Genomic DNA, 20,423 nt, shown 5'->3' with positions numbered 1-20,423 from the left:
ACATGTGTTCAATTTATAATTTATATTTATCCAATAATTATAATACTAGTGTGATATGCAGTGGAAAAAATATTTGGTAGATTTTTAAGAGAGTGAAAAGGAGGGGTTATAATTGGCAATAATCAGACAACGACGAAGCGGTTCGTTTAAACCATAATTAGTGGAGGAGGTTGGTAAATTAAAAGTGGTGTGTTGACGAATGAAGCGAGGAGGAACATTTAAAGGAATTAGAAAGAGTAGGTAAGGTGAATGTCAAAATCTGTCCATTTAATAATTTTAAAGGAATTTAAGGTTACCAGCACGCCTTCCAGGGAATCTAGTACGATATGCTTGAGTACTTGTGAATAGGGCTGCAACTTATTTGCGCACAATTCATAATTTGTACCTGAAAAATCGGAACTTGTTTGTGCACACGGTTATGTTAAATATACAACTGGTTTGCGCACACGAAAATAATATTTTTTTGAAGAGTAAGTCAATTTCAACGTATAATACAATGTGGATAAGAATTCAGGATCTTTGTGTTTATACGCTTAACCAAGAAGTAAATATTAAAGAGTTCCATGTAGATTTTGAGATATCCGCACACAATGCTTTACTAAATCTTTATCCCGATTGTAAAATTGTGGCTTGTACTTTTCATTTAGCTCAAAGTTAGTTTCGGCACATTCAATGTAACAAACAATTATTACTTGAGTATAATAACAAAAATTCCTATATTGGTAATTGGCTTAAAAATTTTTTTAGTTTGCCGTATTTACCTCCAGAAGAAGTAAAAGATGCCTTTACACAATTAATATCAGATTGCCCAACGTCAGATTTTTCATTTCCAACTACTTTCTTGAAACATATATATTTCCCGATTCAAAATTTAATCCTACGACATCGAAAAGACGAACCTCGAACTACGAACGGTGTAGAAGCATTTCATAGACATTTTAACCAACAATTTTACCCTCCACATCCCCACATACACCAGGTTAATAAGCGTAATTCTTAAAATACAAAGCGAAACAGAATTAAAAATAACATCAATCAACAATAATATAAATAATTATCTCCGTAAGGAGTCAATAGAATCAGTTGAACATCGCATAAACTAATAAACAAAATATACATCTGACGAAATAGACCAAATTAAATACATTCAAATAATGGGAAACTTTTATTGCAAAAAAATAGACACGTATATATTATCCTATACGTATATATACCAATCATATTATATTAAAATTAAAATTAACATGCATTTTTAACTTGAACAAGTATTAAATATTATTTATTACAATTATTAATAAGCAATCAACATACATTTTTAACCACATATATAAATACATTCATAGACAGTCCTAAGTCTGTTAAGAGGGAAGGAAAATGTATGCAAGTACTTTAATAATAAAGAAATATTAATATGCAAGGTATTAAACTATTAAAGTCTAAAAGATAACTTTGCGCAAACCATGTCTATGATTATGACTCGGCTGTTCCCAAACGAGGGGTAGTTTTGTGCCCAAACAAGTTGTCTTTTTGATATTTGTGCGCAAACCAGTACCGCCCGTGAATAGTTATGAGGATGACATTCAACAACCTACTAATCTTTGAGATCGAAAAAAAAAATTTTAATCGCCATGTTTAAATATTTAGAAAAATATAACTAGTATAAAAAGTAGTGTGATTCTTGTTACAATATTATTTTCCATCATTATGGAAGGTAAAGATAAATTTATTTTACCCCTGATGAGAAATGTAATTTTATTGAAAAGTGAAAGGCTCGTTAAAATCAATATTCTCCTAGGAATTTGCTGCAAGGGACACTCAAAAACCCTTAAATACGTTACTAGGTTCGAGAAAGATTACGGAATTCTTAAAGTTCATCATAAATATTTTTCAGTTGAGAACAATAATATTAATTGTTAGTGTTCACCCTAACCTTTTATTAGGTATATAATTTATCATTTATAAAACGATCTAAAAGAATCTTAACATTTAATGCAAAAAAAAACTGAAATTTTAATATTTTAATTTGATATTAATTAAATCAAACATCAATAAAACAAGTTAATGAATTCCCTTAAATATCCTAAAAATTAAAAAAAAAACATTGAAAAATGCACAAAAATTTCACGATTTTGTTCTTCTATACAAGAAGACATTTTGAAGTCACTACTATTGACTACATCATAGTACAAATACCAGTAGTCGAAATCACCTTGGACTGAGTATGGTTAACGGTTTCTACTGTAAAAGGTCACTCAGTACAATTACAAATTAAGAATAAATCTATTTTACTTACCAACATTCTTTCTATTGGCAACTCATCTATACATTTGTCATACGTAGGTATATACAGATTTATATTTTACAAACAATTTATTATAGTGTTATGTGTAAAGATCGGATTTTTAGGTTCTTAAAAGCATAAAATATGATGCTAGTATGCTCTAAAAAAACCTTAAAATATTTTCTAAATATTCCTTAAATATGTAAATATGCGATAATATGATTTTTTTTCTTAAATAGTTCAATAAAAACAATAAATTACTGTTATGGGCTATTCCTTTGGTAACAGGTTAATTATTTAAATATAAAAATTTAAAACATTTCATACATAAATATAATAAAATTGAATCTAGGTCAAAATATCCAAATTTATTCGTTTTCCCGAAAATTAGTACATTACTTTCTAATAGAACTAGCTCAAATATCAAATTATTTAAACATAAAAAAAACCTAAATTTTCTGAAAATATTAGCTTAAATATTAAATTATAAAAATTAGCTCATAAAATTAATTCAACCTATATACACTATATATTACTAAAAGTATAATAAATTACGTTAATCATTATATCACAAAATACAGGGTAATTTTTTTTATCGTGAACCAGTTAATATCTCGGGAAGTATTAGGAATTTTAAAATAATTTTTTTTTAAACTTTCTAGGTTTTACTATTTTACACTGTGTTACAATTTTGATAATTTTAACTTCCTCCCTTATTTGATAAAACACTATCAACTTTCGATTTTCAAATGGCAATACCTATTTTCGATAGCGAAAATTTATAAACATACTGAAAAAAATAATTTTAACGTTTACAGAATTTAATTTCAGTAATCCGTTTGCGACTTATTAACGTTTAAATATTCGTTCAATTTACTGTTACTGGGAAATTTATCAAACTCAACAGTAAAAACTAGAAGTCAAAACGGAATGATATCTCAATTTAACAATACCCATAACGGTCATAATCAAAAGTAGCTGTGATATTGCTACCAACAAGTCAATTAAATAATTTGATACTAATTTTTAGAAAAACGGATAAATTTGGATATTTTGTCCTTGGATATTTTAACCGATTACCAATAAAATTATATATAAAAAACAAAATAGTTAAATAAAAACAATGAACAACTTTTAGGCACCATTCCTTGGTAAAAGATAAATTATTTAAATGGAAAAATGAATAACAGTTTCGTACATAGGAATATAAATATAACAATCAAATTTTTTTTTCCTAGAAAAATCACAACTCGAGAAATTAATAAAATATACTTTTTTGTAAACAATAATTGAATATATTCAAAAGTATGAAAAATAGGCTAAATATTCTCTAATGTCCAAAATATGCTAAAATATACAAAATAAATATTTTCCTACGAACTCTATGATGGATAGATTTTTTATCCTCGTAAATCTGCATAAAGCTAATAAAAATATGTAAAAACCTAAAGATCCGATCTCTAGTTATGTGATATGTCTACAGTTCGTTAGAAGTACCTAGGTATAGTTTATTTTTTCTTTTAAAAACGGTTCATGCTGTCAATTTTGTTTTTCGTAAATATAAACAATTTAAGTGATAACAGACGATGATAACTGATAAGCAATGTTTATTGATTGAAAAAACCGACTGTTGAAAACGTTTCGTTATTCGCGTTGCGGATTTGATTTAACTATTTTCGCTTTTGTAACATGTAACGATACAAAAACACAACTGTTCGTATTTTTTCTGGGAGTTGATTCAACGAGCAAACATGGGCGTCACAATGTTTGTATATCTAATTGTTTACCATTTATCTTACTATTTAACAGTGACCAACGGTTTAATATTTTGTTCTCTTTCTGTTTACATAGATTGCAACAATTCCCTATGAAAGAAAATCGCACTGGCGCCCAGATAATTGAATTTCTTACAAAAAGGGTGAATGCACTTGGTGCCAAACAATGTGGTACGTTTCTCGTCGATTGCGAAACTTACGCGTCCATACCGCAATTAGGTGATGATTATTTATGAAATATTTATGTCGATCCGATACACTTATTAATTTTGAAAATCATTTCCTTCTAGGTACCCAGCGAACGTTACACGTGTTTCATAATTCGGAACAACCGGCATCGGTGTTTGCCATTCTCGATAACGGTAATGGAAAAACAGTGCCTGTTGTGGCAGATGGGTTGTTTGATTTGCTTTTGATGAAGATGTCTTCTGTGTACACTTCCAAAAAATCCAAAGTTGAAATAAGGGGTCCTCGATTTGAGCTGAATGATTTTGTCATTAAAATTGGTGCAATAAATATCAATCACAATGTCAAGGGCATCATTGTAGAGGTAAGAATTGAGGATGATTAGTTTTTTATTATAATATTATATAACTCTATTAAAATAGTTATTTTATTTCATTTAGCTTGTAGAATTTTAAAAGCTAATAAAGTTCAATTTTTTTTTGTTTTTTTAGTATTTAAAAATATATATTACTATATATAATTATAGAATTATATATAGTAATATTTATTTTTTCATAATTTTTTATTTTAAAATTCTTCAACGTTTATTTATAGGCAGAGTACAGGCCTTGTGTCGTATTTGGCTTGTGTTGGGATATGTTACGAGAATTTCTACAAGGATTTTTAGGATCATGTGTGTCAAATGTTCCTCCACATTATTTTCAAGTAATTATAATTTTATGAGTTAATTTTTTTTTCCATATGTTTAAAAATCTATCTAATAATTTAAATTAATTAATAAGATTAATAAAAAGTATTTTTAGATAAAATATTATTTATTGAAGAAACAAAACCAATTGTAAATTTATAAATTTTAGTCATAACTTAAAATAATTTAGATATTCAAAAAAATTATTAATTCATTTTAAGCAGAAAATTAATTAAAGTTAATAATAGTTAACAATTTTACCAAGTTACTCTTATATGCATTATTGATATAACAGTAAGTGATTTTTCTTGAGTAAATTCATAAAAAAATATGGATTTTAATAAAAAATTGAGTATACATAAATGATAGGTTCAAGGAGAATTAGGGTGACATTTCTAGATATGACTTGCTTAACTACAATACTCCTGATTTTCATTTCACTGAAGAGCATAGTATGAAACTATACAAACTTAATTGGTTTATTTTTATATTGATAAATAAAAGATTAAGTCACCACTACTAAAATATATTTAATGATTTACAAAACCTTAGATCTCATAATGAAATTAATTACTACCTTTTATATTTATTTTGTTAGAATACCTAAAGTTGTATAAATTTTAAAATTAAACTAATATCATATAATTTTTTTTTTTTTTTAGTTAAATGAGTAATATTATACTGTGTATTTTTTCAGAATCGTACAAATGATATATTTCAACCACTGGATACCATTCAACAATATTTAGATCACATTACCATATACAAAAAAGCTACCGGAGTATTACAACAGTATAATAATACCAATACGACTTAAATAAACTCTTATTATTCTATAATATTGTGAAAAATTCAATATTTTGTGGTTTTTGAAAACGAAAATGTTATATTTTTATTAACAATCATTTTTTTTTTTTTTTTTTTTTTAGTTTTAATAAAATAATCAATTATAGTAAATAAAATAATAAAACAATATATATTTTATAAATTTAAATAGTAGTGATAGAGTAGAAAAATAATGTAGAAGAGTTAAACATGAATTACATTAAGTGGGAAATATGCATCAATAGAACTTCTGAACAATATTTACTTTTTAATGAAAATAATTTTTTTTTTTTAAGTAAATATTTTGACCAATTTCTTTTGAGTTGTTGGTTTATGTATTGAGGAAATATGTAGAAATGCATATTATTTATGGGAGGATTTGTAGAGACATTTAATTTGTAATGGAATATTTTATAATGGTTTTTTGCAAGTTCATTAACTAGGTATTTTAATTAAGTCTGTGCAGAACAGTAACTGCTATGTACCAGGGAGCACTTGTAACAAGTCATAAAGAAATTGTCTAATAAACTTGGATTGGATTTGAGAGTTGAGCAGGGATCCAAATTTAATGATCATAAAACCATATATGCATAAGGACAGTTTTGTACATTTTGGTTTTTAAGACTAATTTTTGATTTTAAATAGATCATTGTAAGTGAAGTGTGTATTTAATTGCTCGCATTTTTCTTTTCTATGGTTAGACCATGTCAATATTTTATATTAAGTAATACCTGAGTATTTTATACATGGTTTTAAAGGTATTTCTTTATTATTTAATTTAAGAGGGAAGCTAAAAGTGATGTTTACTTGCAATGACTTATATGTTAATTATTTGCTCTACCTACTACTTGTTTTAGATGATTTTAGATTTGATTTGAGTTCAGATGAAGGTTATTATTAGAAGCTAATATGACTGACATATCGGAAAATTTTGATAATAAAGTACTGTTATTGGCCTGCATTAGGTATGTCAGAAGTCAAAATATAAAGTAAAGAAGAATTGGGAGACATCAATAATTATTTAAAATTATTTTTAAGCCAATATAATTATTATAATAGAAAAATAATGTAATATATTACTTATATTACATAAGTTTTTTTTTAATATACTTAATTAAATTTTTATTTATTTAACTCTTTGACATAATTACTTACTAATAAAATACAAATTTAAATAAATATAAGATTCAATTTAATTCAATCAACTAAAATTGTACAACTGTTGTACAAATAAATGTATTAAACAGACTTAAGCTTAATTAAAAATATTTAATAATAAATACATGAATAAGTAGGAATTATTAAATATAATGAACAAGTATACATTAAAACAACAGGTATAGTTGGCACATACAAATTAAAATAATTATTTTGTCTTGATTTTAACTTAAGATTTTAACAAAAAGCTTAATGGCATAAAATATAATGACTTGTAAATGTTGTATATTTAAAATAATTTGAGATAGACTAGCATATAACATTTTGGAAAAAAAAAAATTATGTAAGTGATAAATACATTTACAAAGTATAATAAGAACATCAACAGATTTATACTAAATAAATTGACAATATTCAGATTTAAAAATAATAATAAATAAATCTCTACTTATTACATAATTTGTGGCTCCGTACAACTTTCAATACACCTTTATCACAAATATTAGTTGAATTTTTATTATAAATTCACTATTTCATAGCATATACTTGTCAGCCTTTTTGGAGGTTATAATAAAAAATAAATATTTAAATTAAGTAGTAGATCACCATTTTTATTCACAAACATTTGAAATTAAAATTATACACAAAAATACTAATGCTACTGGAAATGTACAAAGAATAAAAATATTTATTCAAACATTATGTTTTCTAAATGTTTTTGGTTACAACCATTCAACTCGCAAATAATATTTACTATTAATTAAATACAAATAATGTATGAATTATTAACATGGTATAAGTATTATTTTTATAATCAACCGTTATCATAATATTAAAGTATTAATTTATAGAATAATAGTTTAAATATTTTTTAATTTGTTTATGATAAAATGAGATAGTGAAACAGGTTCATATAGTTAATACAAAATAAAATGAACAATAAATTATTTTTATATTAAGCACCCATCTCTTGCTTTATTTTCTGTTTGTTCAACAAGAAATTTGAATTGCGTTTTAGGGTATTGGGACACAATATAATGGTGTATTTTAATAATTTCTGCTCAATAAAGAATATTCCTTTGCTGATATTCAAAAAACAATTCTGAGCAGAGTTCTGGTAAACCAAATATTGATCAACATTTTATTAAGAACGGATTCACTTTTCACTGAAAATAAACTGTAGCCATTTTCACAATTTCTCGAAAATTAGAACAATTGATATGTTTAAAGAAAAATCTGTTTTTATTTTCTTATCTGTATGGGCGTAACATAAAATGTTATGGTCATGTTTAAAGCTCCAAAATGTAATATAATCTAGGAGGAATGTATTGTAAAACTAATAATGGTTTTTTTACTCTATTAAAATCTAAAATTGTATAAATGTATTAAGTAGTTTTATAATACTAATGGTTTAATTTATTTGTAAACAATAAATGAAAACATTTTTTTTAAAGAAATAGAAATTTAAAAATAAATTAGATTAATTGAAGAATAAAGAAAACTTCTTAAATATACTTAGTTAATTTTAAATTTAAAAAAATCAAGTTTACTGATAAATAATTCATATACTAGATATATATTTACCAGATGAAATAATCTGAAATGTTTATCAAAATGTACACATATTTATTTAATTTATATGAAAGAAAAGATAGGTGATAAATGAATGTAGTAAAAATTATTGACATTTTAGTCACATTAACTTAAAAAGAATTAGCTACTTTTATTATATTTAAAAAATTATTTTAATTGAATAAATTACTTAAAATCTGAGCATACAACCACAATAAAAAAAGTTTAAATGGAATACATTAATTACAATGGAATCAAATGAATAAACTTTTAAAAAACAGTCCATGCCTAAGACAATAATAAATTAAATTGTAAAAATAAATAAATTATTTGCAATTTTTTTTAAAATATTAGACCAAGTAAATAGACAAGCTCTTGAAACTTATTGAATAAAATATAAAACAATAAATACATTGCACAAATGATACTTGAGTAGCACATAATTAATACTAACTAATTATTCATATCAATTTTGAATATGATAGCTGAAAAGGAACTGATAACAATCATTAAAGTTTTATTATCTGTTAATTATTAAGTATTTACATTTCAGCCATTTCATTATAAATATACTAATTGATCATTTTTTTTACAAATCAATGCATATAATTTATTAAATTAGTAACCCTAATAAATAAAAAATTTACATAAGATTCAATAGGCAAGTTATAAATATGCAAAATATTGGTAAGTAATTATCTTATTTATGTACATATATAATCTAGACAAATCTGTCTTTTTATTTTGTATACCTCAATCATAATTTTATTTCTTGTAGTTATTATACAATAATTTCTTGGATTAAAAATACTATTCATTACCATAATATGACATTATAAAATTAAATTTGAAATCACCATCTATAGTTATTTTTTTAATCAAACTGTTCACATTTTGTACCTTAGGTTTGTATAGCGGTAGTCATTTCTCTGTGAATTGCAGCCAATTCTTGTATACGCACAAACAGACTATTGTTCAATGTATCTATTACACGTCGTTGTGATTCTTGTGCTGCTAAAGCTGTTTCCAACTGTGCTTGGGCTAGGCTGACTGCAGCTTGAAGTTCAGCATTTTCTTGACTGAGTACCTATAAATAGTTTGTTATTTAATAAACAGTCAATGTATAATTATGATTATTAATAACTTTGCATTTTTCTTCAAGTGGCATTTTATTCATTGTCAACTTTTGAATTTCTTCATTTTTAATCTTTAATTCGCCATCCAAATTTTCAACTTTTAAGCGAAGACTAGTTAATTCATTCTTTAGTTCTGAAGCAACTTCCGATCCTCCTTAAGAATAATTATTTTAAAATTGTTCAATTATATAAATTACTTGTAACAGTAATATAAATATGTATATGATAAAAAAAATTAAAAAATTTACCTTTGGCTACTTCCCCATCAAGATATCTATTTTTCAATCTTTGATTTTCCTCTTTATAAGATTGTAATTGACGTTTCCATTCATCTACATTAGCTGTGCTCTCTTGTAATGCATTTGTCAATCTTAAATTATTGTTTTTTAAAGTTTGTAATTCAATTTCCCATTTTTTTGCATTTGCTGAGCTATAAATAAAAGAAAAAAAATTTAACAGTTGAATTTAACTATGGAAGAAATATTATTTTACCTGTGCGTTAAAGCTAATTTTAATCTTTCATTTTCATATTTTAATTGTGATTCAGACATAGAATTTCCACCTCCAATCAAACGGCCATCGTTGCTTACTTGATGTTTTGGACTTTCTCCAACCTAAATTTGAAACATAAATTATACGTAATAATATTGTATAAAGAAAAATATTAAATTAAATATCTAATTACGTGATTAGCATTAGATATTATCATATTCTTAGACATCTGATTAATCATTTGTTCAGTTGAATTAGTATCTTCGGGTGTAGTATTTGGTTCTGTAGGTGTCATATTGGGTGGTTCAATTATGCTTTGACCGTCAGATGATTGACTTATACGTGTAGTTACAGGACTAGCATTTGCACTTGTAATAGGTGTAGTTGAGCTCATGTAATTTGGTTGAATCGGCTGTGGACCACTGGCTGGACATTGTCGTGTTTTTTCTTTAACTTCTTCAAATTTGTGAATGAACTAATAGAAAATTAAATTATTGCAAATTATTTGATAAATAATAAATTGACACAAATAAAATACAGAAAAGCAAATTAACGTGCAACAGTACAAACTTTGTTTAGTTCCTGTTCAGATGAAAATCCAAGACCATACACTGTGTTGGCTCTAGTGTCGGTCCATTGTCCAAATTTCTGTGAAGTTTTTGTAAAGGACATGTTGGGGGTAATCGTGCTGTTTACGACCGCCTAAAATTTACAATAATTAAGAATTTTGATCAGAACAGCACTATTGAAATACATACTTTGCTTCCTTCAACACTGATAATCCGAAAAAGTGCCCGATGGGAATCGAAAAAAAAGGAAACGTTGACGGCCACAGTAGATGCGGATATCCATGATTTCTTTGTCTTGGGATCTATATGGAATACGTGGGCTTTGCAAGTGAATATAGGTTGCTCCCTGTCAAACGATAACAATAACAATAATATAATCATTAGCCACAAACGGTAGGGCAAACGATGCCGAACAGCAACCACTGGTTAACTATTATTAATTAAAGTAACATTTACCCCATATTATCCTTGCCCGAAGTCATAGCCATTGATGTGTAATGCGGGGACTTTGAAACCACTTCGTCTAGCTCGGACACCGATTCCGCTTTAAGGTATAGCAGCGGCGGCAATGACGGCGACTGGTATCCGCACACGGGATACAGTTAAATTGTATGGAAAATCTGTTCTGATATCCGCGTATGCGTTGTAACTGATACCCAAATGGATGACGAGCTGTACAGCAGCGGTTCCGCACAGCAGTTCACGGGCTTAAATATTTGTTTATCAATCAATTTTGATGAATATGCGTTTTTGATAAGGAAATAAATTAACCGGAAAGTGCGCGTGCGCATCTTAGACCAACGCCCTTTCACGCATGCGCGACCGACCGTCTGTTTGTTATCAATTCAATAATTATCACAGAGTCTTCGGCCGTCAGTTTGTCACTAACTCCCGTTATCATTCTGAAATTGCATCGCCGTTGTTCATTGACGACTTGTTTTGTTTTTCGAATTATTTAATTCGAAAAAATTATAGCTTCCACGTTCATAAATATTTCCACGATCAAATCCCGGTGCTCTGTAGCTTACTTACTTCCGACTTACGGTTCATTTTGAACAAGTATCCACACTCGGCAGTGGTGTTACGAGTTTTATTTGGAAAGTTTCTGATATTATTTTCAAATTTGTATTTTACTTTACAAACTGAATATTTACTGCTTTGTCGAGTTAAACCTAACTTTGATACTAAAATGTATCCGTAAGCCGTCGCTGTTATTTGATGATTTCTTCTGAAGAGTATTCAGGTGTGTAAAAATTAAAAGTCTGTTCACTTATAAGTACATAATTTTAAAATTTATAACATTTCCGAACAATCATTTATTTGTATTGTAAGGAATCTTAGTTCAATTTTCATGAAAAATCGCACTAGTTAGCTTCTAAGGATTCATTGACATTTGTTAAACTTATTATTAGGTTTTTGGTTTTCATTTAACAAGTTTACTTCAATTATACTCTCTTATTATCAGATTTTTTCTGAAGTTGCTTTGAGCAATAATTCAAAATATGTTAACTTTAAGTATTATCTTTTACATTTCATGAACAATGCTCTCTGCAGTTAATATCTTATATTCTTTTATTTTTATAGAAAATATGGAGGAAGCCCAAGAAACTGACATTAGCATATTGGTATCTGATGTAAATAATATTGCAATAGAAGAATCAGAAGTTAATAAATCTATTTCTGAAAATAAACCTTTACCTAGCAGTTCAGAACAATCAAATTCATATGAAAATTTATTTGATCAATTAAAGGGGCACAATAAGCATATATTTGTTCTTAGTACAGCTGGTAAACCAATATACACACGGTAAATATTACACAATTACTAGACATTAGTATTAGTATATTTATTTATAAATCTTTAAAATTTAGGTTTGGAAATGAAAATCAGTTGGCTTCTCTTTTTGGTCTAATGTTGGCATTAATGTCAGTGACTCAAGATTCAAATGATACACTACAATCAATTTGTTGTGGTCGTACTCGAATAGTATTTGTGAACAAAGATCCAATCATATTAGTTGGTGTATCTCAACGTTCTGAACCTTATGATCAAATTAAAAAACAACTAATGTAATTTATAATGTACCGCAAACAAATCTTTTCATTGAAAAAGCTAATTAAAATAAATATCATTAATATTATTCTTTGCTTGCAGATATGTGTATAATAATATAATCAGTACGCTGACCCTAACTCAGTTAAAAAAAATCTTTCTCAATAGAACTAATTTTGATTTGCGGCGATTAATGAGCGGATCTGAAAGACTCATTGACAAGCTTATAACTTTTACCGAAAATGATCCAGGGTTTTTATTAGACTCCATTAGTTGTCTTCAAATGCCATCTAATAGCAGAGATAAAATAACACAAACTATTTTAACAGAATGCAGTAAAATAAAAGTAATAAAATTATTATTTTTAAAACTTGAATATATTCAACATTAATTTGTTTTAATGTTTTAGAATTTAGTATTTGGTTTATTAATTGCTCAAAAACACATAATTTCAATTGTACGTATGAAAAAATATTCTTTGCAAGTTTCTGATATTCATTTAATTTTGAATCTTATCAATTCAACTGAATCTTTTAAGACGGCAGAAAGTTGGACACCTATATGTTTACCTACATTTGATTCTAGGTGACTTATTTCTACTAAATTAGTATATTTATTTGATTTCTTATCTTACAATGAATAAAATTGCAAATTTTTATTTATTTTATTTTTTATTTTTTAGTGGTTATATGCATGCTCACATCTCATATTTAGCTGAAGATTGTCAAGCATGTCTTGTTCTATTGACTATTGATCATGACCTTTTTTTTACTCTTTCTGAAGCAAAAAGAAAAATTACTGAGGTTTGTATGTATTCTTATAATATTTTATTCATATACCATGTTATTCAAAATATCATATTAAAAATAATGATGCTCTATATAAGAAAAAGTCCGAAATACATTTAAAATTATGTTTGAACATTCAATATTATTCTTAAATTATTTTTTTACTTGTTCTCAAACAAATAATATGAATCATGATATTATTATAATCATTTCTAGTTAATTCTAACCAACTCTAGACAATTATTTATTGATTTTAATTTATCTATTAAAATTGTATTGTGTTTAAAATCTATATTTTAAAAAAATCTGATATTGTGTACTTGAGCATTTTGTTTAAATATATTCAACCAAAATTACATTTTTGGATGATTAAGTTAATTATTTTCATAAAAAATAATATAATCTGAATATTTTTAATAGAAAATGCGTCGTAATGATTGTCTTCAAGCAATTAATGATGCTATTATTCGTCAACCGTTAAGTTTAGCACGAGCCAATATCCTTGGATTAAGGCATCTTCTGTACAAGATCAAAAACCGGTCTCAACATTGGTGCCCCCCATTTACATTACCATATAATACTGATACACTGCAACAAAACCTTATGTCAGTGTATTGTTCATTAATTAGTCAAATGAATTTCCCTGGACGCAATTTGAAAGTTATTTATCAACAATTAACGTCTGAAACTATAGTTGCTTGGGTATGTAAATACTTCATATATAATTATAATGTGGTGTAGTAGAAAAATTGGGTTAATTATTTTTAACTTATGTTGTAGGCTACGGATGAAGTTGAATTATACATGTGCTTTGAACCAATGGTTTCTAAAGAATGTGCAACAAATGCAGTAACCAAACTGACACAGTGGATGAAGAAAGAAGAAGACTCGTTATTTATATTTAATATCCCAATGTTTTAATGTTGCCATTTCAGGCTGTTTGAGTCTATATTTTGTGATAATAATAATAAATTATTTATTAAACTATTTTTAAGGATAAAAAAAGAAACAAAACCTTTTTTGATTTTGATTTATTTTCAAAGTCCTATAGAAAATATTAAGAAAATTAAAAATGTATTATTACCCATGATTTTGTAATAATTTATGTTGTATATAAGTTTTTGATGATTAAAAAAACTTCATTAAACAGTTAATATAACTTAAAAAATAATTGAGAAGTATAAATTTCTTATTTAACAGAAAATATGTTACTCATTTTTCCATGAGAAATATTATTTTTATCCATACATTTTTTCAGTAATTTTCATTAGTATATTCATAAAATCATACAAATATCTATGTGATGTATTAAGATTAAGTAGACAGTCATAACATTTTCTCAATTATGCAGAGAGTAAGAAAATGTAATATGATTTTTTTTTCAAACTTTTAAAGTTGAAGTTTTCTTGAGATTAGATATTTATACAATTTTTTTAAAACTTACGATGTTCAGCATAAAATGTTTAATCAATTTCGTTTTAATCAAATAGTTGAAATACAATTAACAAGTAGGTAGATTTTATTTCAAATGCCTTAAGTTATAAGTCAACAAATAAGTCTTTTGACTATAATGATTAATAAATAATAATTATATTCATAGGCGTGCATTCTTAGAGGTCTTTGTTTGCATAGTATGTGGCTGATACAATGTGCCCCTACTCCTCAAAGATATAAATGCCCTTAAGATTTATGATCATGATATTGCATTACAAACTTCTAGTTACTACTTCTTATTAAAGAATAAGAAGTTTTTCATATTTTTTTTTTTTTTTTTGTTGTAAAATAAAAAGCATTTTTTTTATAGATAAGTTTATTCAAATTAAAATTTAAATTATACGTAATTTTTATATTTCAAGCTTTCTCTTTCCTGGTATAAAGATTTAAAATTCTTCAATCACATTCTCTGTGTCAGTTTCAACAGAACTGTTATTTATCAACATTAATACGTCTAGTCTCTTATAAGTCATCACTAACCATAATTTTGATTTTACAACAGTCAGTTTTGAAAATGCCTTTCACAAGTGTAACTGGATAACAGGAATAGTAACAAAAAGTTGTAAGTATTTATAAAAATCTCAAATATTTTCTGAACGTCCACTATGTACTAAACGATCTAACCAATTCGTAATGTTCATGTTAGATGAACCGCGTATAAATTATATTTCTGGTATATTTATAAGTAGTTAAAGTTCTGTATCAATAATTTTATTATATCTAACTTCGTTCATGTGCCCCTTAAACAAGCGCATACCCCTGTGTGTATGACTGTGATTAAATTTAAATATTTTTGTGTATCATATTTAAACTATAAAAATTTATCAGGAAGTGATCAAAATATTGATATTCCTCCATTATTGATAGTGTTATCATATAGTATCATTGTTTGTTTTGTTGGTGTTTTTGAAATAAAACGTATGGTTCAAGTAGAAAAATTTTAAATTAGTTTGAATACCAATTTAATATGAATGTGAGTGTATATTATTATTACCGGAATAGTTTTCACAATGGATCACACTGACAAAAAAAATAGACAATTTGAAGCAACTTTTGTAGTGATAGGTGGTGGTATAGCTGGTATTAGTTGTGTTGAAACATTGAAATTGTACACTACAGAGTCCGTGCTTTTAATTTCGGAGTCTCCAACAGTTAAAGTGGTTACTGATGTAAAATTCTACACAAAAATAGCAGCTGGTTTCAATGTTGAAGATCAAAACCTTCATTGCTTCAAGAATACAGAATACATAATAGACAAAATAATAGCAATCAACTCAACAGAACAAACTATTGAAACTCTAAACGGTCGTGAGATTAAGTATAAAAAATTATGTCTGTGCACAGGTGCTGTTCCAAAGTTATTGGCTGATAAGGATTATGTTATTGGATTGCGTGATACGCACTCCGTTGAGTATTTTCAAAAAGTCCTTGGTCGAGCCAAGAGAGTATTGATTGTTGGTAATGGTGGCATTGCCACTGATTTGGTGCACAAGTTGAATGATATAGAAATTATTTGGATTATAAGAGATGAACATATAAGTTCACATTTTCTGGACGCTGGAGCTGCAGAATTTTTTGGTAACTATTTAAATATTCTACAAACGAGTGACAAAATAATGAAAAGATTTAGGTATCGAGGAGAAACTAGTTCTGGAGCTGCACTAGGCCCTGACTGGCATTGCGGTGCAATGTTTGGAAACAGTGACAGAAAGAATGTTGTTATCGAATACAAGACTGAAATAAAAAACATTTCTAAAAATTCCCTGGACAATGACCTGGTAAAAGTAGAGTTAGAAAATGGCAAAATATACGAATGTGATTTCATTGTATCAGCTACTGGAGTGATACCTAACAACACTTTTGAAATTAAAGATGGTCAATATTTTGACATTGCCAACGATGGTGGTATTAAAGTCGATTGGAAAATGGAAACAAATTTGTCCAATATTTATGCAGCTGGTGATGTGTGTACTGTTAACTGGACTTCAAAACATTGGTTTCAAATGAGGCTCTGGACTCAAGCGAGACAAATGGGGATGTATGCTGCCAAGTGCATGCATTCTATGTATGCAAATGAAAAATTATTACAAGATTTTTGTTTTGAACTGTTTACACATGTAACTTCATTTTTTGGATTTAAAGTCATATTATTAGGTTTATTTAATGCTCAAGGACTAGACAAAAAACATTGTGAGCTATTAGTCCGTGTAACAGAAGGTCAAGAATATGTTAAATTAGTAATATCAAATGGAAGAGTTGTGGGAGCTATGCTAATTGGCGATTCTGATCTTGAAGAAATGTGTGAAAACCTAATATTGAACCAAATTGATGTAACTAATTTAATGGACGATTTGTTGGATCCTAACATTGATATAGAAGACTATTTTGATTAGAGTCAAAATTATTTATTTGAATTTAAAAAAATACATAATATATTTACAAGTGAACAATTTTTTTTTTTACTTCCTATAAGGTGATCTAGATCTATGTCTTCTTGATCGTTCTCTATCATGACTTCTGCTCCTTCTATGCCGGTCTCTATCTCTTCTATCACCTCGGTCACGGTCTCTACGGTTCCTTTCATTTCTATCTCTATTTCTCTTTTCACGTTCTCTGTCTCTTCTTTTTTCTTTTACAGGAGAATGTTTTTCTCTGTGTTCTTTTTCTCTACGTTTTTCTGTTGGCTCTTCCTCATCAGACGATTCGACTCCTTCTTCAATGTCTTCTTCAAGTATGGACACTTTAGGTTCCAACTCGTTATTTTCTTCGAGTACATGTCTGCTTTGTATACGTGGCAATATAACATCACAAACACGTTCCTCTCTCAGTAGTGAATCAATAAATTCGTCCATATATATGAGTTCAAACTTGCCCTCACGATTTTGTCGTCTCAATTTTCGACTGTCAGCTAACAAAGGTTCCAGGTATTTATAACAATCTACAGACGAGCCAGTCAATCGCATATAAAAAGCTCCAAGTGCACGAACATATTTGAACTCTTCATTTTTAATAAACTCCACAATAATGTCTTTTTCCGGTTGTATTTGCAACATCTTCAACGTTAAACACAAGAAAGGTGTAGGTTTGATATTACCACCAAATACTCCTCCGATGAACCGCATCAACATCGCTTTGTCCACCAATAATTCGGCTGATAAAGCGAAACATTCTTCTTTCCAAAATTTATTGTCGTAAATACGAGACCGAATGATCTTTTCAATTAAATACTGAGGATTTGTCCCGTGAATGGTTTTAGCATCTTTTACTGTTCGATTGGCCATTTGTTTTTCACGAACTAAAAATTTTTAACGATGTTATTAAAAGTAATAAATAAATAAAGACGGTAAATTATCATCGGATGTGATGGTATCAGAAGTCGCACCGCTAAAACAAAATATATCAAGAGATAACAGATCGCAAAGATTGAATTACAGTGTGACCACCTGCTACATTTCATCGTTAATTTATTTGTTATCCATGAATTACAAAAATCTAAAGAAACCAAAATAATTGTCTAATAGACCTGTACATTGAAGAAACCAATTTCAAATTCGTCGTACACCGATGAAACCAAAAATGTATAATTTCAACAATATCGTCTGATGATGGGGATGTGTTTATGTTATATTGGTGTTTTCATGACAAAAAAGGATACATCCACTTTTAAAATATAAACAGCATAGAAGATATACAGTTGCTAAGGAATTAATCGCCGATTTAAATTAAAAGTAAAAAAGAGATAAAAATAACTTCCAAAGTTTACATAGAATATCTCAAGTTACTGCTCACCGTTTAGTGCAGTTAGTTGGACCACATATAACAAAAACACGATAATAGTAAACAACGTCATCAGTGACTATTCAATTCAGAGACTCGTATTGTCTACTTAGTAAATTATTTGATACATTTTTTGCATATTCAATAAAACTTCTAAATAAAATTTACGAAACTTTTTCATTGAAACCAAAATCACAAGTTTCATGAAACAAAAGTTGCGCAACTATGTAGAATTTTGATTTCATGGGACTCGGAGTGCATATCTATTGATTTTCAAATGGTATGGTTTCACGTTTCAAGAAGTATTTTTAATGAAAAATGCTTCTTCAGTGTGCAGTCCACCTAATGTAGCAAAATTTGGATATTAAAAATGGGATTTGCATGTAATTGTTCGTGGAAAAGAAGTGTATGTTCTATTCAAGACACGTAAATAAATAAACTTGACGCAAACAAATTTATTAAGAAATTGGTAATATTATACTATTTGAAAATATAAGGAACCTATTTCTTAAGTTTTGACATATCCATTTTCACAGCTTACCCATGTTTTGTAGGTCTATACTATTTTTATCTAACATCATATTTCGTAACACATATTTACTTATGAATTTTAATATTACCATTGTTTGAATTGTAAATAATTTATTCCAGTTGTTTCATATTATTATGTAATTATATTAAAAAAAATATAATTAAATGATTATGCTGTTTATATATTTTGAGCCACAAAATAATAGTCGGATAAACAACTGAGTGCTTCCTAAAATCGGTTATTTTTATTCAAAAATGCATAATGAAAACCGTTTCTGTTTTACGCTGGTTACTCTTGGCAATACACATGGATATCAACAAAAAAATTTAATTAAAAATTTAGATGTGTATATTGACATAACAATTATTTTTGAGATATACAGTAGCTTACTATAATATTAAAATAAGCGAATACGTACTTGATGGAAACGGATAAAAAAATAAGATTAGCGGTCAATTATTATAGAAAGAACACTTTGAAGAAATATTACCATATGTGGTTGAAATACACTGCCGATCGCAGACAATATTTAAAAAAAAGATTAATTGGAAAACAACAAAATAGATCTTTCAATTCGAAAGTAAGTTCGTAATACTATATAAAACTAAAAAGCGTGTCCATATCGTACGTATAGGCACATAAAAAATTATCACAACATGCATTTAGAAACAATAATAATAAAACAGACATTTTATTTTGCAGCCTAGTATACAGATTGACTGTTCAGTATTAGATTCGATTGATTTGAAGAAAAATAAGACAATTGACGCTGATAATGTTGCAAACGTGCGGAAAGAAAAAGTCAAATCAGTAGAAGCTGTATCACTAGTACCCAAGTCAGATATTGCTTATTTAAACAAAATCATAAACGATGAAATAAAAAAACAGTCTGCAAAATTTTGGTATGATACAAAATGTATAACTATATTTTCGTTAGTATGTGTTTCGAATTATTTAAATGGTTCAATAATTTAAATCAAAGTGATTCAGTGGCGTATCCAGGATTCATTTAACGGGTTGTTTTAAAATTGAATAGACTTATGATAAGTGGGGTGCTCTACTTCCCTCCGTATTATATTAATAAATACCATGTGTTT

General features: G+C 27.4%; 5 protein-coding genes across 5 annotated transcripts; 3 read left to right on the top strand and 2 right to left on the bottom strand.

Moving 5' to 3' along the window:
- Positions 1-3,880: 3,880 nt before the first annotated feature.
- LOC112685766 (mediator of RNA polymerase II transcription subunit 20) lies at positions 3,881-5,784 on the top strand. The gene is made up of 5 exons (XM_025557744.1): positions 3,881-4,046; positions 4,133-4,275; positions 4,347-4,606; positions 4,837-4,947; positions 5,628-5,784. Exons 1-5 carry the CDS (start codon positions 4,033-4,035, stop codon positions 5,745-5,747), a joined length of 648 nt encoding a protein of 215 aa, XP_025413529.1. The 5' UTR covers positions 3,881-4,032; the 3' UTR covers positions 5,748-5,784.
- A 3,510-nt stretch (positions 5,785-9,294) lies between these two features.
- LOC112685771 (homer protein homolog 2) lies at positions 9,295-11,418 on the bottom strand. The gene is made up of 8 exons (XM_025557754.1): positions 11,139-11,418; positions 10,872-11,028; positions 10,684-10,815; positions 10,307-10,588; positions 10,114-10,235; positions 9,870-10,051; positions 9,630-9,775; positions 9,295-9,572 (listed from the first exon to the last, which is right to left on the bottom strand). The coding sequence occupies exons 1-8, from the start codon at positions 11,168-11,170 to the stop codon at positions 9,387-9,389; spliced, it is 1,239 nt and encodes a 412-aa protein (XP_025413539.1). The 5' UTR covers positions 11,171-11,418; the 3' UTR covers positions 9,295-9,386.
- A 136-nt stretch (positions 11,419-11,554) lies between these two features.
- LOC112685770 (protein SAND) lies at positions 11,555-14,523 on the top strand. Its single transcript, XM_025557753.1, has 8 exons — positions 11,555-11,925; positions 12,267-12,489; positions 12,555-12,752; positions 12,838-13,081; positions 13,145-13,320; positions 13,418-13,538; positions 13,944-14,225; positions 14,304-14,523. Exons 1-8 carry the CDS (start codon positions 11,901-11,903, stop codon positions 14,442-14,444), a joined length of 1,410 nt encoding a protein of 469 aa, XP_025413538.1. The 5' UTR covers positions 11,555-11,900; the 3' UTR covers positions 14,445-14,523.
- A 1,391-nt stretch (positions 14,524-15,914) lies between these two features.
- Positions 15,915-17,468, top strand: LOC112685760 (pyridine nucleotide-disulfide oxidoreductase domain-containing protein 1). Its single transcript, XM_025557734.1, has one exon. It carries the CDS (start codon positions 16,028-16,030, stop codon positions 17,408-17,410), a length of 1,383 nt encoding a protein of 460 aa, XP_025413519.1. The 5' UTR covers positions 15,915-16,027; the 3' UTR covers positions 17,411-17,468.
- On the bottom strand, positions 17,431-18,397 carry LOC112685761 (pre-mRNA-splicing factor 38). Its single transcript, XM_025557735.1, has one exon. The coding sequence runs from the start codon at positions 18,296-18,298 to the stop codon at positions 17,477-17,479; it is 822 nt and encodes a 273-aa protein (XP_025413520.1). The 5' UTR covers positions 18,299-18,397; the 3' UTR covers positions 17,431-17,476.
- Between the last annotated feature and the right edge of the window lie 2,026 nt (positions 18,398-20,423).

This window comes from Sipha flava, unplaced genomic scaffold (assembly GCF_003268045.1).
Source record: "Sipha flava isolate LNK unplaced genomic scaffold, YSA_version1 290_pilon_pilon, whole genome shotgun sequence".
Taxonomy (NCBI): domain Eukaryota; kingdom Metazoa; phylum Arthropoda; class Insecta; order Hemiptera; family Aphididae; genus Sipha; species Sipha flava.
Note: the sequence above shows the minus strand (reverse complement) of the source record. Positions and strands in the feature narration are given on the sequence as shown.

What these genes read in the sequence shown, in the direction of transcription:
- LOC112685766 (XM_025557744.1), top strand. An exon ending in TCAAGGGCATCATTGTAGAG is followed by an intron (nt 4,607 to 4,836) that starts GTAAGAATTGAG and finishes GTTTATTTATAG; the next exon opens with GCAGAGTACAGGCCTTGTGT. An exon ending in TTCCTCCACATTATTTTCAA is followed by an intron (nt 4,948 to 5,627) that starts GTAATTATAATT and finishes GTATTTTTTCAG; the next exon opens with AATCGTACAAATGATATATT.
- LOC112685771 (XM_025557754.1), bottom strand. Translation starts at nt 11,170, where the DNA reads ATGGCTATGACTTCGGGCAAGGATAATATGGG. An exon ending in CTGAACAGGAACTAAACAAA is followed by an intron (nt 10,589 to 10,683) that starts GTTTGTACTGTT and finishes ATTTTCTATTAG; the next exon opens with TTCATTCACAAATTTGAAGA. An exon ending in CACTTGAAGAAAAATGCAAA is followed by an intron (nt 9,573 to 9,629) that starts GTTATTAATAAT and finishes AACTATTTATAG; the next exon opens with GTACTCAGTCAAGAAAATGC.
- LOC112685770 (XM_025557753.1), top strand. Translation starts at nt 11,901, where the DNA reads ATGATTTCTTCTGAAGAGTATTCAG. An exon ending in CAAAAAGAAAAATTACTGAG is followed by an intron (nt 13,539 to 13,943) that starts GTTTGTATGTAT and finishes TATTTTTAATAG; the next exon opens with AAAATGCGTCGTAATGATTG. An exon ending in CTGAAACTATAGTTGCTTGG is followed by an intron (nt 14,226 to 14,303) that starts GTATGTAAATAC and finishes CTTATGTTGTAG; the next exon opens with GCTACGGATGAAGTTGAATT.
- LOC112685760 (XM_025557734.1), top strand. Translation starts at nt 16,028, where the DNA reads ATGGATCACACTGACAAAAAAAATAGACAATTTGAAGCAACTTTTGTA.
- LOC112685761 (XM_025557735.1), bottom strand. Translation starts at nt 18,298, where the DNA reads ATGGCCAATCGAACAGTAAAAGATGCTAAAACCATTCACGGGACAAAT.